Here is a 15,684-nt window from a genome sequence, read left to right on the forward strand (position 1 = left end):
CTCAGGCGGCAGCTCTGCAGCCTCCTGCCCGCTGCCAGGGAGGCCCGCAGCAGGGCGGGGGTTCAGCCAGCACCGCCTGCCCATTGGCTGGGGCTGCCCCCGACTCTTCCCCCTATTGGAGGAAACGCGGAGTGCACGGGCCCAGCACGCTCCGCTCGCCGTGCCCGCGGCCGCCTCGCGCTCCTCCCAAGCCGATGCGCCAGGGGGGGAGGAGGCGGCCGCAGCGGAGCCAATGGGCGCGCGGGGTGGGGGCGGGGCCCAGGGGGGCTGAGCCAGGCCAGGAGCCGCCGAGTTGGTAAACAAGCCCCGCGCCTCGTGGTGCGGCTGGGCGGGCGGGAGCGGCGGAGTCGGACGTGGCGTTGTGCGGGGGGCAAGTAAGCGAACGTCGCCCTTTCCCTGGGGGGCTCCTCGCTGGGGGGGGGGAGGAGAGGTGCCCCATCCCTTCTCCCCGGTCAGCTTCGGCGTGGGGTTTCCGCCCCTTCTGCCCCGCGGCGGGCGGGCGGGCGGGGAGCAGGCTGCGCGGGCCCTTGCCTGGGGGGGGCGCCCGGGCCAGGCCCGCTCAGCGCGGGGCTGCTTCCCCCTCCTCCGGGCGGCCCGCCGCGGGCCTCCTTCTCCCATCGGCTTTTTCATGCCGTGCTGCGGCTTCGCAGCGTCCTGGGCCCGCGGCGGCGGGTACGTGGCTGCGGGGCGGCTTGTTGTGTCGGTCTCTGTGCCAATTGCACCTCCGGGCGGTGCCAGGCAGGCGGGAGCCTCCGCGGGGAAATCCGGCGTGCGGAGCCGTGGCCGTGAGGGTAACGCGTTAGGCACCGGGCGGGTAAAAGCAGCAAAGCGCCGTCAAGACCGCAACGGGGGCACCCTCATGAGGCTGCAAACAGCAGAACCCAGAAAAGGGGGGAGGGACCCAAAGCCAGTAATGTACATCCATAGTCGTGGGTCTTAAAATTATACCGCATGTAAGTGGGAACACGTCCTAGCTCTGCAAACAGTCACGGTGGGAAACCTTGAATTCCTCCAGATTCACAGAATACTCTCCTGCAGACATCTGAGATTTTTTTTCTTCCCTTTGCAATGGCTCTGCTCCCTTTCCAGTCCTCCTTTCCCCGTGCCCCCTGTACAATTCAGTTGGGGTGTGTGTGTGTGTGTGTGTGGGGGGGTGGCCTTTGAATGTCCTGGGGGGTCTGATCCTACAGGTCTGAGCACCCTCAAATCCCATTGACTTCAATGCTTTTTGAGGACACACAAGATCTTGTTGTTAGACTTGATGGTTGTATTTACTGCGTTTTAGTGTAGAAAGAAACTTTACCTTACTGGGGCCCTAATAAAGTATGACTAGTGCCATGAGTGGTGTTTTGAAGCCTTTGTGTGGTAGCCTTTTGGCCAATTTTGACTTGCTTCTGGGGTTATCCAATGTGGTACCAGTGGCCCTGGGGCTGGTAGTCTCCAGTGGTGGTATGTCAGTTACAGATTTGTAATGGAAATAGCCGATCTAAGGGTTAAACTTTTTCCAAGTAGAAGCAAATAGATTCTGATATGGCCTTATGGAAACACTTGGAAAAATAAAACAAACACCAGTCAATGTTAGTTCAGAGCTCTTCATTTTAGAAGGGCGATGATTAAAGAACTAGGTTAACATGCTGCATTGGCAATATATATCACTTGCCTTTTTATTAGGTAGAGGCTGAGAATTAGAACCATAAACAGTGTTTAAAACTATCATTTTTGACTGATTGCTAGTGGTAAAAAGGAGCACACTTGGATATTGGACCTTAATGCATGATGTTGCTTAACAGGTAATGTTTGCAATTCAAAATTTGCTCAATATTTGGCTTTTTGTATGATGCATTCTTTATTTATACACACACACATGCTTTATTTATATATACACATTCTTATTTATATGTATACACACACACACCATCAAATTGTTTTAATAACTGATTTATGAGGTTAATCTTTGTGTTTGGGGCCCTATCTGTGAGGTGCTGACTTCAGTTATATGTGTTCAGCAGGGTTGGGTGATCATCTTATTGTAAAGATCCCAGTGAAAAATGGTGTTTTTTCCTGTGTGGGTGGGGGATGGTTGTCCAATTAAAAGAATCTTATATATTCAGCCTGAATTCCTAACATCTTGTTTATGGGGAAAGAGGAGAATCTGCTATCACTTCACATAGTGTATGTTCTGGCACGTTACCATTGTCACCACTATAGAACTGTCCATCTCCTGCTGCCTAAGTGTAGCAGGGAGCCTTAGAAACCAGCCTATTTGAGGGTCATGATATATAACTTGATGGAGGAACTGATCCTTCCTCTGAATGATTGTGTAACAAGTTGCAAAAAGTTGTAAAAAATTAATTACTTTGTATTGGTGTCTGTTAGTTGATTTAATGTGTCTTGAGACCAAAATGTGAATGAAAACGTAGGCCATTCAGTATCTATAAAACTTCCAAGAAAAATAAACTTATATTTCATATAGGGATCTGTTATCTTGTGTAACAAAAATAGGCAGAAACTAATAGACCTACACTTATTTTCTTCTGATAACCTTTTCAAAAGTGTTTTGGATATAGACTGTTTGCACTGTTGTATCCATGTTAGTCCAGAATATTAGAGAGACAGGGTGTGTGAGGTAATATCTTTTATTGGACCAACTTCTCTTGGTGAAAGAGACAAGCATTTGAGCTTACACACACAGATGGTGGTCAGGGCACAGATTTGGATGTAGACTAATTTTGTTTGCTCAGTGTTTACTTGAACTATAAACATTCTGATAAATGGATTGAAGTGCTGGCTATATTCACAATAGTTATTGACAGTCTATTCTAAACTGTTGAAATCCATGCTGCTGAGGCTGTGTATACACTTAAAATGCTATGGTGACAGCTGCTGTTGTGTTTCAGTGTAGATACTCATTACAATGGTGGGAGGGGTTCTCCTATCACTATTGTTAATCCACTTCCCTCAGCAGCTGTGGCTAGCACTGTCTACACCAGGTGTAGACAGTGCTAGCCACAGCAAGTTAAGGGTTTAGTTGTCTTAACTAACCTAAACCAGTTAAGGGTTTAGTTGTCTTAACTATGCCACTCTCAGGATTGAGGATTTTTCACATCCTTGAGTGACATAACTGGTTCGACTCTACCTTTCAGTGTAGACCAGCCTGTAGTAACAAGTATATTTCTTTTGGTATCTCAACAAGATATTAATATACATCCTGTTTCAATCAAGTACAGCAAGGGGGTGGTAGAGGAACTATTCTCTCAACATTCATTCCCCCAGCTGTGTTGAACCAGAAAGTGAAAGTAGCTATAAACAAGGAAAAACTGACTAGTAAAGTGTCCAAGCTGAGAGAAATTTGGAAAGATTCTAAATATTCTTTTGTTTAATGATTAAAACTGTTAATAGTCAAATAAGAACTTGAAGTTTTTAAATGATTTTTACTTGATAGTCTCTGAGGGTCCTTAAAATGTGTTATACCTTAAGTCTTGTGCCTTTCAACAGCAGCCTTATGGAAAGTGTTTTGTACTCTTGGGTTCTGTTAACTTTGCTGGGATGCAGTTCTTGTTTAGTATTTTACAGTGACCAACAATGAGCATTGGATTAGGTTTTAAGTATTGAATCTGAGAACTCAAAATTATTACTTTGGCATAGCTTGGTGCTTGAGTACCATTGACTTCAGGGTAAAAGAATTGTCAGGTAGACTAGAAATATCCTGAGATGGAAAAGTTGATGACAAAGTCGTATTTGTCTCAGTATAAACAAAATACAGTGGTGTTTCTTTGATATAGCAGGTTCTTTGCTGCTGTTTCTGAGAGGATTGATGGAAGGAGCAGTTTAACTGAAACTGATGTGGTTACCATTGTGTGATTTGAATTACTATCAGAGCAAACAACTCAAATTTCTTTTAATATGTCACAGATGTTGTGTGTTTCTTTTATGCTAGGTGTTTACCAGCAGTGACTTTTGTAACCTTGAAAGCTCAGATAAAACCTGATTGTAGTAATTCATAGTATATTGTCCTCAGGTATGCAGGAGAAAAATGGCTGACCTTCAGGGCTATAACACAGGGGGCAAGTGGCAAGCAATTTCTGCTTTGTTAAAATAGAGTGGTGAGGACAAGAAAAGGTAAAAAGAAAAGAGTTCCTTTTATGTTTACCCTTTGACCACTGGTCACTTTGTTTTGTTACTGCCAAGAAGAACTGTATGTATGTACAATCAGACTTCCAGCTACTCTCTGCTATGCAATGCAGTAGTGAGTGTTTCATTTGCGGTATTTAAAAGCAGACTAAAAATAGCTGAGTTTGAATGTGTGCAACATGAGGAGAATTTTTTTAGGCGTGCAGTCCTCCAAAATAGCCCTCCTAAAGGCAGGTGGCAGTCTGTTATTTCTTATCTTTTATTGGACCAATTTCTGTTGGTGAGAGAGACAAGCTTTTGAGCTTCCTTTCACCAACAGAAATTGGTCCAATAAAAGATATTACAGTACCTCACCTATCTTGTCTCTCTAATATCCTGGGACCAAGGTGGCTCCAACAACACTGCATATTTCTTACTATGTCTGTTAGATTGTGTTCTTTTTCTTCTTGGGGTTAACTCTTGTTGAGGAGTTTAGAAACTGACTGAGGGAGAATAGTTGGATCACTGCATTCTAGCTTCCCTGGAGTTACCTAGCTGATAGTTCACACAAAATTTGTTAGTAGCTATTGGGTCAAGTTCATTGTGGATGTCACTCTGACTTGAGTAAAGTGGCACCAAGGATGGCTGTGGCCCAGTGTCTTCATGTCTTATTGTGTTGGAGTAGAATTCTTCCATCTACCTACCTACCACCTTTAATTTGTAAAAGATATGAAACTCTAGCAGACTGCATTTAGACAAATTGCATTTGTCTTGAGCCAAGCCAAGAAGTGACTTGGCATGCAGTTTTGCCCTCTCTGCCCATAACCATGCCTCAATCCCTCCCTCCCCACCCCCTTTAAGGCTTTTGTTTTTTAACTTTGGGATAATCAGTGAACAGATGCATGCTGATCTGCATGAGGAAGATATTTAAAATTTATTTATAGAGCACCTCAGATGTGCAAGGCACTTTACAGAACATAGCAAACAGATGATCCCTGCTCTGAAAAACTGTTAGGTTTTATGATTACAGAGCTTCTTGTTTAGAAATGTTACAAACTTAAATTTTGAGGTTTTTTGAATTTAGTTCATCCCTGAAACAGCTTACCTAACCAAATCAGAGTTTATAAATAACTACCACCTGTGGTGATCCAGCAACTTAATTTAATCACCCTAGAATATAACTGTTGAAACTTAAAAATAAAGGCCTGCACGTCACCCTTAGAACATATAGATTCAGTACCTGCAGACACACAATGCATATAGTCCTCTTGCACTTGTGACAGTCACAGGGCTGTTTTGTGATGCTAATGGATGAGGCTGATGATGTTGTACCATCAACATAGAGTTCTTCCTGTGTTCAAGTCTCTCCCTGCCCTTCCTTTGCCCCTGCAGTTACTCCATTTTCTATGCCCAATTTAGGGCTTCATTTATTCAGTCTCACTGCTGCTATCTAGATCTCCTCAGATGTGTTGTCTTCTCCCATCCCTTACCTGGGACTCCTACCGGCGGCTCTGGCATGTTCTAATGAGGCCTGATCCAGTATTCCTAACATTCATACAGCTTCTATTGTCTTCAGTGTGGCAAATCCCAGTACACTGTGAAAGAGGAGTACATGTACATAATGATCAGGGCTGGGAGAAGGGTGGAAGAAAAAAATTGCAGTAAGAAAGAAAGCTTAGAGCAAAATGAGAATTTCTTTATATCTTTTGTTTTTAAGGAACTCTCTGGAAATTAAGACTTCCCACAAGAGACAGTCATCTGAATTCATCATATGTTTTATGCATATGGGCAAAGCTTATATTGATTGTGGGTGCATAGAAGGGAGCAGGCACAATTACAAACTCAAACTTTTTGAATATTTTAGAATTCCAAGACAGGAGTTTTTCAGTCTTGGCAAATGAGCAGTGATATTCTGTGCTGTGTTGCTTAGAGGTGCAGCATACAACTTGCGGCTCAGGGAAAGAGGCATTGGAACACAAAGGTAGCTTTGTACCATTTTGGCAACCTCTGTATTCTGGGCTGCTCCAGGGGACAAAATAGTTCCTGGTGTAATGTAAACAACCCTGGAGTTATTCTAAATTAAAGCAGTCCATCCTAGGCTACCCATGGACAGTGACACTGACGACCAGAAGTCCTGTAGCCCTACCTGCTGTAGACCTAACTGTTGCACTGGAGCTTGTGAAGGGGCCTTCATACCTGATGCCTGCCCTCAGGGAGTTCTCCCCTGGCCACTACAGTGGTTTTACAGCATATTTGGGCTATAGCAGAGGGGCGGTTCCCTCACAAGATCTTTAATGTGGCTTACATATGTGCAGTTGAAGACTGGAGACTTGTTTCCGAGTGACTAAGTGAAGAAAAAGGATCGTTATGAAGATTCTCTTGGAATTGGGATAGTACAGTATCTGCATTGGCTGAGCATGGGGTACTTTGCTCTGTTGTGTGCATGTTTGGGGTGAGGAAAGATAGGTTTAAACATGTATGCTTAGCATCAAATTATAGTTCCTTGTGGAGGAAAGTGTCCTTCCAGTCCAATGAGGCAGGGATTATAATCCATATCTTGATGGCTTTTTGAAGTGCTTCGGAGGGGGAAGTGATAGTAGGGAGCAGTTAAAAACAACCCAGGGCGTCTCCCTCCGTTCCCCCATAACTAACTATGCTGTATACAGCCGTGGCTCTTGTGGTTTGGGGGATGGATTTAGTTTTTGTATTATGAGTCTGAGAGCTTGCGAAATATGTAAACTATTCTGGTATTAATACATAGTACTGAAGCTCTCTGTCTTCCAAATGCTTTGTGCACATTAATGGTCATCCGAAGAAGTGGGCTGTAGTCCACGAAAGCTTATGCTCTAATAAATCTGTTAGTCTCTAAGGTGCCACAAGTACTCCTGTTCTTTTTACTAATGGTCAAGACACCCCTGTGATTATATTCATATAAATGAACAAGACAGCCAAGACAGAGAGGTTAACTAACTTGTCCAAGGTAAATATCAGAGCTTTGGAATTGGCACACAGGAATTCTTGGTTCCAGTAGACCAGATTTCCCCCTCTAAGAAGACGAAATTTGAGTATTTAATTGGGCATTAAAACTGTGACTTATTTGACCTGCAGCATCCTTAAGGCTCCCTTTTGACATAGCCCTGTATCCTATGCTTATGGTAATAAAGAGAACTTGTAGCAAGAACAGAACTGTACATTTATTGTAGGAGCTAGGACTCCAGTTTGCTAACTGGCCTATAAATAGGCAGCAGATCTTGTATGAGGCTAAATTTGAACTTAACCCTAGCTTATGGGGCAAGTCTGGTTAGATACATGTACCTCCTGGATCGATAGTGATAGGCTGGGGTAGCTCACCTCCTGTTCAGAATCATGATAGGATTATCTTCACCACGTGGGCAAAGAATGTGTGCACTCCCATGAGTTGCACACAGTATGTGCATGTAGGGCAGGTGACTATGTAAATAGTAACATATGATAAGATGTGTGGTTCTATCTTGTATGACTGAGGGGTGTAGGCACAAGATCAAAACCAAGTATCTTCCTACATTTACCTGCTCTTCTATAAGTTACAGAACTCCGACCTGCATAGGTAGTCAGAGCGTTCAACCAATCAGATGCTTCTTTTCATAGTACCATTGATAAAATGGCTAGCAAATTGACCTGTGGTTCATTTTTTGCTCTGTGGGTGGGTTATTACTGTACGTTCAGAGGCGTATTATCATTAATCACATCACAGAGGAAAAGCTCCTTTTTTTTTCTCAGCAATCTGTAGATTGTCTCATGTTACAGGGTATTTATTTCTTGGGTCTGAAGGACTCCAGGCTTGCTTCTGAAGTGTGTGTATAATTTCTTAGTTTATAATCCCCATTCAGTACTCTGTGTGCTTTCACAAAGTTAAAACCCCCCCCCCCCCCAAAAAAAAAAGAGAGAGCTGCTTATAGTATAATACACTGCCCCAAAAAGTCAATTACCAGCTAATTAAGGAAAAATCCCTTTGTTACAGGCTATATCCCACAACTTGGAGTTTGAATGGCCCTTCTGAGCTCTTTGCTACATGTTTGGAATTTAGTGCTCTGTAGATATGCAACTTTCTGTGTTTGCTGAAGATAGGGAACTGAACTTTGATAGACCCTAAGTAGAACAGTAGTTGGTAAAGAGATTTTTGTGGCAGGATAGAACTAATTTGCAAGGGTTGTTAAGCAGTTTTTATGAGAGGTTTGTGCTCTTAGCTTTATTTGAAAGGTAGCTCCTAGGCTCGCTCAGTAAGCAGATCTTTCTCTTGAAACTGTCTTTCATTTGAAACAAAAATGGAACAATTCCAATCAGCAGTGGTTTATAAAAGGGATACATTGTTGTGGGCTGTAAATTATAGTGTCTGAAGCCCTTGCTCTCTTTAGTTCTAGGATGCATAACTGACAAATGTAGAATAAAATCTTCATTTTTGTATAACTTTGCCTTAAATGTTACTGAAGGGACATAACTTGAAATCTGGTCAGTGTCAGAAAATGGGATAAATAGTTTCAGGTGCTACTCCTGGGTCCCCCTTCAAATCTGTGTGGTTTTGCAGTGATACTCTCCAATTTTTGTAATGTATTCTCTTCCCTGTTGCTGCAGGAAAGAGCCACAAAAACAAGGGAAACTGATGAAAGACTCAGTCTTGCAAACAAATGTGTGTAACTTTAATCATGTGAGTAGTCCCACTGAACTCATTCAGTAAAGTTACACTTATGTGTTTGCAGAATTGGAGCTTTAGCTTCCTATACAGCAGAAAGTGAAACAGACTGTATACTTCAGCGAGTGCTAAGTTCACAACCTGAAGAAATAGGAAAAATGTTGTTTTTTTCCCTAATCTTCGGTGCTCCCTACAACAGTAGTAGGTGCCTAGGTACTACAGTGACAGGGTGGGGCCATATAACTACCTAGATAAACGCACTCTGATCTGAAAGTCTTTCTTTGTTTTTTTTAAATTGGCAGTGCCTATTTAAAATGATAAACCACTTCAATGTGGCTAGAAATTATAGTTACTGAGTGGGGGACTAGGCAGTTGATACACAATAGTCCTTTCTAAGACTTATAGGGATAGACTAATTGCTTGAGAAATTAAATTATTGGCCTCGCTCTGCAATAGCACAACAGAGCCTGTGTCATGTTCTCGGCAGAACTGCTATTTTGTGATTGGGTGAGAGACTGCTTTCTTGGTGTTTCATTTGCTAGATAAACAAAGGTTGGAGGGGGAGAGTGGAGAGGGGGGAACGAGGAAGCATGACTTCCTAAAATGTGTGGTTAAGTTCTGGCTGTTGAAATAGGAAACGGTAGAAATGGTCTTGTTGATAAACATACAATTACAGTACAGTAACTCCTCGCTTAACAGTGTAGTTATGTTCCTGAAAAATGCGACTTTAAGCAAAATGATGTTAAGTGAATCCAATTTCCCCCATAAGGATTAATGTAAATAGGGGGGATTAGGTTCCAGGGAAATTTTTTTCACCAGACAAAAAACTATATATTATATAGATATACACACAGTATACGTTTTAAACAATTAAATACTGTTCACAGCTATGATGATTGTGAAGCTTTGTTGAGGTGGTGAAGTTAGAAGGTGGAAGAAGGAGGGATATTTTCCAAGGAATGCCTTACAGCTAAATGATGAGCTAGCACTCGGCTGAGCCCTTAAGAGTTAAGATATTGTTAATGTAGCCTCTCACACAAGGCAGCACGAACCGGAGGGAGGGGAGACAGCATAGCAGACAGAGACAGACACACACCTTGTGTATGGGAGAAAGATGCACACTGCCCCTTTACGTAAGCTGACCCACTCTTAAGTGCATTGTCTTTTTAAGTGGATCAGGAAGTTGAGACAGCAGCTGCTGCCCCAAGCTCTCTCTGTTGCTCTCTGTCCGTGTCCCCTCCCTGCTCTGTATGGAGAAGGGTTAAGTGGTGTGCAGGAGCAGGGGGGAGGGGGACACCCTGACATTAGCCTCCTCCACCCCTCTTGCACAGCAAGCAGGAGTCTCTGGGAGCAGCTCCAAGGCAGAGGGCAGGAGCAGCACATGGCAGTGGGGGGATGGACAACTGAATTGCCGATTGATAGCCTGCTGGGCGGCTGCAGCAGCACAGGGAACTTAGGGCAGCGGGGAGCTGATAGGGAGGCTGCCGGTCCACCCTGGTTACAAGCTCCCGCCAGCTAGCTGCAACGAGCTGCTCTTCCTGCAAGCTGTGGACAAAGCGACATTAGAAGGGAGCATTGCACTACTTTAAACGAGCATGTTCCCTAATTGATCAGCAACATAACCGTTAACCAGGATGACTTTAAGTGAGGAGTTACTGTATATGAGGCCAGTTGGAAAGTGAGGTCAGTCCTCCTTAATGGAAGGATTCAAAGCTTGAGGCATGACTGGTCCAGATTTCAGGTGCTGGGGTCCTGCCTTTTAGAAGGGAAGGGGAATAGATTGCTGGTGATAACCTCCTATCTTCTTGCCTGGGAAAGCTGCTGCTGCAGGGCCCAACTGATGTGTGAGCTTCATGCAACTTGTTTTATGGATTCCTGGAGAAACCGAGAATACCTTCAAACTTTATCTTTGCAAAATAGTCTCTCTTAAAATCTTGACTAGAATGATAGAGGCACAGAACTGTTCATGTGTCTTCCCAGTGTGAAACTTTGAACTTGGGAGACAAATGTTTGTGATGCATGAGCCAAATTCTGTGTTGACTTGCACACCTGCTGCCCCCACCGAAATCAAATAAATTACACCAGTGGAACTGAGAGTAGAATTTGTGTGTCAGGATGTACTGAGTGCAGCAAGTGGCCTATAATGTAGTCTCACATTAGTATCTTAATTGATGCAAGTGAATTATTTCTAGATCCCTGACTGGGGTAGAAAGAGGTTTCATCAATTCCAGGCACGTGGACCATGACTAAGGTTTTGCATTTCTCCAGACAATGTCTGACCTAATCAGAATGAAGTAAATAAAACCATCGGTCTAGAACATTCATTTTGCACTGATGTATCTGTGCCTAAAATAAAGTAGACAGCACACCCACTCAAAGTGTCCAAAGCCAGCATCAGACTTTTTTTTTTAAACCCCTATATTGTGTTTCAACCCATGTATGGGGAAAACTGCTTGTGCAGGCTTCCTAGCCAGCCAGTACTAGTCAAAATGAGCACTAATCTTGAAATTTTTGGGAAGGAGATTGAGTGCTGGCTGTATTTGATATTGCTTCAGTTTTAAATGTCACTGGTAAATTTGTGCAAGGATGTTTATAAAAATGTTCTCCAAGACTCTACAGGTTAATTAAATTGTATGTCAGGGCCACCCTGCAAATATACCATGCCTCCTAAAATAGAATTGACTTATTGGCTATACAGCCAGCCAATTCTTTAAACAAACCTTGTTTTGGGGATTTTAGTCTATTATGTAAAATCCTGCTCTTTTATTGACTGATTTGATTCCTTTCTTGAAGAGAAAATGGCCACCCCCCCTTAAGTGTTACTGTTTGTTGTGCTTCCTGCTCAGCTGAGATTTGGGTGAGTCTGGACACAAGAAAGCCAGTTAATGAGAACACACTTCTAATGAGGGCCTGGTGTTCTGCTATGGGGTTGGGGAAAGGTGTAGGGGGGCAAAACTTGAAGAGGCTGTGAATGAAACTGCTACTAGTGTAGTATGGAAGGGTGGACATGGGATCAGATATACAAGGGGAAGTAGAAATACCTGATGAAAAGCACTCTATAAGAGCTTGGTATTCTTTATTTCCAGATTGTAGCCCGCTACACTCAATTCATGGTCACACAAGGAATTTACTGATTAAACTACTGCCTGTGCATTGTCTCCGTTAACGCTTTTCTCCAAAATATCTACTGCTGCTACCACTAGTGGAGTTCCAAAGCTGGTTGCCATTGGGGAGACTATCATAGATTAGTTTCCAGCATCCCTAGTCTCTTCTTGTTTGGATTAGATAACAGTGGCTGCAGTGATGGTAAGTTTGGAAAAAACTGCAATGTAGACCCAGGTCTGGTTTACATTTAAAAAATTATGGTGACATAGCTACTATGCTCAGCGGTGTGAAAAATCGACTCCATAGCGGTGCTGCCCTAACCCTTGGTGTAGATGGAGCTAGGTTGGCAGACTGCTACTATCACTTGGGGAGGTGGAGTTTCTACAGTGACCGACTACAGCAACCGAAGAGATTTTTCTATCTCTACACTACAGGGCTGCAGTAGCATAGCTACGGGGCCATAGTTATGCTGCTTTAGTGCCTGCAATGTGGACATGGTCCCAGTCTGTGAAGTCTTTCAAAAACATGGAATTGAATTCCCTGCCTTATTGCCCCCATCAAGCAGATATTCTTTGTCATTTGATTTTTTTTTTTTTTAAATCTGCTTAAGGGAGACAGTTACAAATAAGCAATGATTTAGGAGGCAGTATGCTCTAATGGGTAAGACAATAGATAACACTTGAGTAGTCAGATGGAAGGCTTCTTTACTAGTCATTTCTGAGCCTACAGGTTTGAAGAGCACACAGGCTTGGTCTACACTACCCCCCCCAATTCGAACTAAGGTACGCAACTTCAGCTACGTGAATAACGTAGCTGAAGTCGAAGTACCTTAGTTCGAACTTACCTTGGTCCACACGCGGCAGGCAGGCTCCCCCGTCGACTCCGCGGTACTCCTCTCGCCGAGCTGGAGTACCGCAGTCGACGGCAAGCACTTCCGGGTTCGACTTATCGCGTCCAGACTAGACGCGATAAGTCGAACCCAGAACTTCGATTTCCAGCCGTCGAACTAGCTGGTAAGTGTAGCCAAGGCCACAGTTTACCATCACATTTTTACCAGGTTTAAAAATTAATTTTAGGTGCATTGCTCATCATATAAAAGTGGAATATCTTTCCTCTGGTCATGGGTAAACCTGGAATAATGAAGCAACAGTTCTTAAATATCTCCATCCAAGGGCATATAGACTTCTGCTCCTGTTGAAGTGTGTGTATATATACTGGGGGCTGTATTGCAGCACCCTGTTGATTCAAAATACTGTTAACTTAAAATAATGAAAACCATAAAAGGAGGAATTTGACTGGCTGAATTTGACTGTGTAGGTATCTGGTAGAAGACCACATAGGGGTCAGAAGTTGACCAGTTGATTTATTTTTTTTTTAATTGTGGAGGGGCCGGTATAAATGCAAGAATCTAAATTAAATCTGATAATGGCTCTTGTCCAGTGGTTATACAACTGGACTTTGATCCCATGCCTCACCATAAACTCTGAGGGAGTGCCTTGTTATAACTGCACACTGGTACTTGCCTTAAACCTTCATTATAATGTTGCAACAAGTCCTCCAAAGAAAAAGTTAAAATACATCTTGGCTCCCTGCATGTTCTTAATAGCATGCCATGTTCCGCTATATTCCTTGATTTAGCTTGCAAGGTTTCAGCTGGGTTTGAAATTCAGTGCAGTGGCAGGAGAGCAGATTACTCACTGGTGTGGTATGTAGCTTAAAAACAAAAAAACCTACCATGTTCACCTTGTTATATGCCCTAGAGTGACTTGATTCCAGCCTCATCAACAGCATTCTGCCTTCCCCCACCCAAACACTGTGTCCCTGTCTATACTAGGAAAATAACCCATGGTTGATGTCTGTCAGCCAGTCACAGACCCTATTCTAGCCAGGCTCATAAACCTGCTAGCATAAAAAAAGGGCCAGTTTGTCAATACCTTGGATGCAAAGTGCAGTAGTACCCTGCCTATGCCATTGTCAGGACAGGCAGGCAGAGACAATGTGGTTAAAATGGTTTCTGAAAAGCTGAGGCTGAAGCCACTCCTTAAGCAAGTTTTACATGGAGAGTTTGCTAGCACAGTCTTTTTTTTTTTTTTTTTTTTTTTTTTTTTAGTAGTGTAGGTGGAGTCCTAGTGGAACAGAGTCCTTGTAGAACAAAGCCTGCTTGCTGCAGTGGGTGTTCACAAAAGTTTGGTCCCTCTACTCAATAACCGCCAAACCCTCTTCAACCCAGTGTGGTAACTGTGATGTGCTTCTCTCCACCCCCCCCCCTTTTCAGTTTAACAAGTTGTCTGTTTTCTTCCTGGGTCCTTCACTTGCTCTCATTAAAATACATAATCTTTGTTTCTTTTCTTCCTGATTACCTGTTGTTCTTTTTTTTTATGATTGTTCTCTTCCATGCTTCCCTCTCCTTGCCCTGGTAGTCCCATTGACTTCTGCTTTCCACATCCCTTCCGGAATAAGAGTTTTATGTGCTCTCCTGAGCATTGAGCTTGTTTGAGACTCACTTCTGTTTCTGTCAGCCTTCATTTGTTGGTGGCCTCCTTAGCACTGATGTTCTCCCCTCTTCATGCACCTCAGCTGTGCCCAGGTTTTGATCAAGTTAGAATGTAAGCTGTCCAGGGCATTATTATGGGTCTTATTCTTTTTTTTCTACCAAAAAATAATAATAAAAAACAACCCAAAACAAAGCATATCAGGAATACTCTGTATTCCCTGTATACAGTTAAGCAAGCAAACTTATTTCCAATTTAGCCATGTGTGAATAAGCCCTTTTCCTTCGTGTGATCTACTTTTTGATGTTTGTAATGGGATTTAATATAGTAGGAGATTTGGAGCCTTCTTTCAAATCTTGCTTCATAGTGGACTCTGGGACTATTTAGTGTGGTGGCTTCTGATTTGATACCCTAAAAATATTGCATAGGAAAATGTAACACTGAGTATTTTAAATACTTTTGTGACGTTCCTCCCCACCTCTTTTATAAAAATGAGCTCACCATGTCTCTTTAGCTGAATGAAGGAGTACCAGATTGTATGCCTTGCTTCTAGTAAATTGCCCTTCTGCAGCTCAGGACGGGCACATCACTGAGGCTTTTGAATTTTTAAAATGGCAGACAGTGCATTTAGGGGTGGTAGGGTTAAATTTCTTTCAGGCAGAAGTGGATGTAATCCCATAGAAATCAGCGGTGGTTTGTCAGCAGCAAATTTGACCCAATATCTCTCTTCCAGCTAAAACTAACAAAGGGGAACTGGTCATATTTGCTCATTGATATATTTAGCAGTGGAGGATGAGGACACATTGAGCAATATATGATTTCCATTTGTGACTTTAGCTTCTCTATTAATTTCAAAATTAATAAGACTTCCAAAATAGTCTTATCACCCACATTCTTTTAGGTATGGTAACAGAACCATTTCATGAACTTCTCTTCCTCTCACCCAGATAGTTTGATTTAAACTTGTATTAGAAGGACTCCATGTTAAAAATCAATCCCTTATTTTCCCTGATTCCATTGGTTTTGCTCTGGTAGCTGTTACTGCACCATCTCTTTCATTGCTCCAAGTGTGTAAAAGATGAAGTGTGTGTTCAACAGTGATCTTTGCCTGTATTACTGCAAACACGAGATTAAACCCTGACTACTTCATAATGGTGAATTTGTATACTTAGCATTATTGTCCAAGTTGAAATACTATACTGGCTACTTTTTTCCCCTCAGTCTGATTTGCAGGGATAATGCTGCAGATACTTCTTTAAGTTAAGACCTAGCAAAAACTTCCGGTATTTATGGGTGAAAAAACCCTTC

General features: G+C 42.8%; 1 protein-coding gene across 2 annotated transcripts in view; it reads left to right on the forward strand.

Annotated features, from left to right (window-relative positions):
- The first annotated feature begins 253 nt into the window (after window positions 1-253).
- The window catches only part of COQ8A (coenzyme Q8A), a 77,576-nt gene continuing 62,145 nt past the window's right edge, over window positions 254-15,684 (forward strand). The window contains exon 1 of one of the 2 annotated variants that reach the window (XM_034764716.1): window positions 254-374. Coding sequence is in view for 1 of the 2 variants with exons in the window: in XM_034764718.1 (XP_034620609.1) it covers window positions 1,774-1,790 (17 nt within the window). In the remaining variant the exon portion in view is untranslated. Of the gene's footprint in view, window positions 375-1,761; window positions 1,791-15,684 lie in introns of those variants that run through there. The other variant, XM_034764718.1, reaches the window with a different exon arrangement.

The sequence above is a fragment of the Trachemys scripta genome, chromosome 3 (assembly GCF_013100865.1).
Source record: "Trachemys scripta elegans isolate TJP31775 chromosome 3, CAS_Tse_1.0, whole genome shotgun sequence".
NCBI classification, from domain to species: domain Eukaryota; kingdom Metazoa; phylum Chordata; order Testudines; family Emydidae; genus Trachemys; species Trachemys scripta.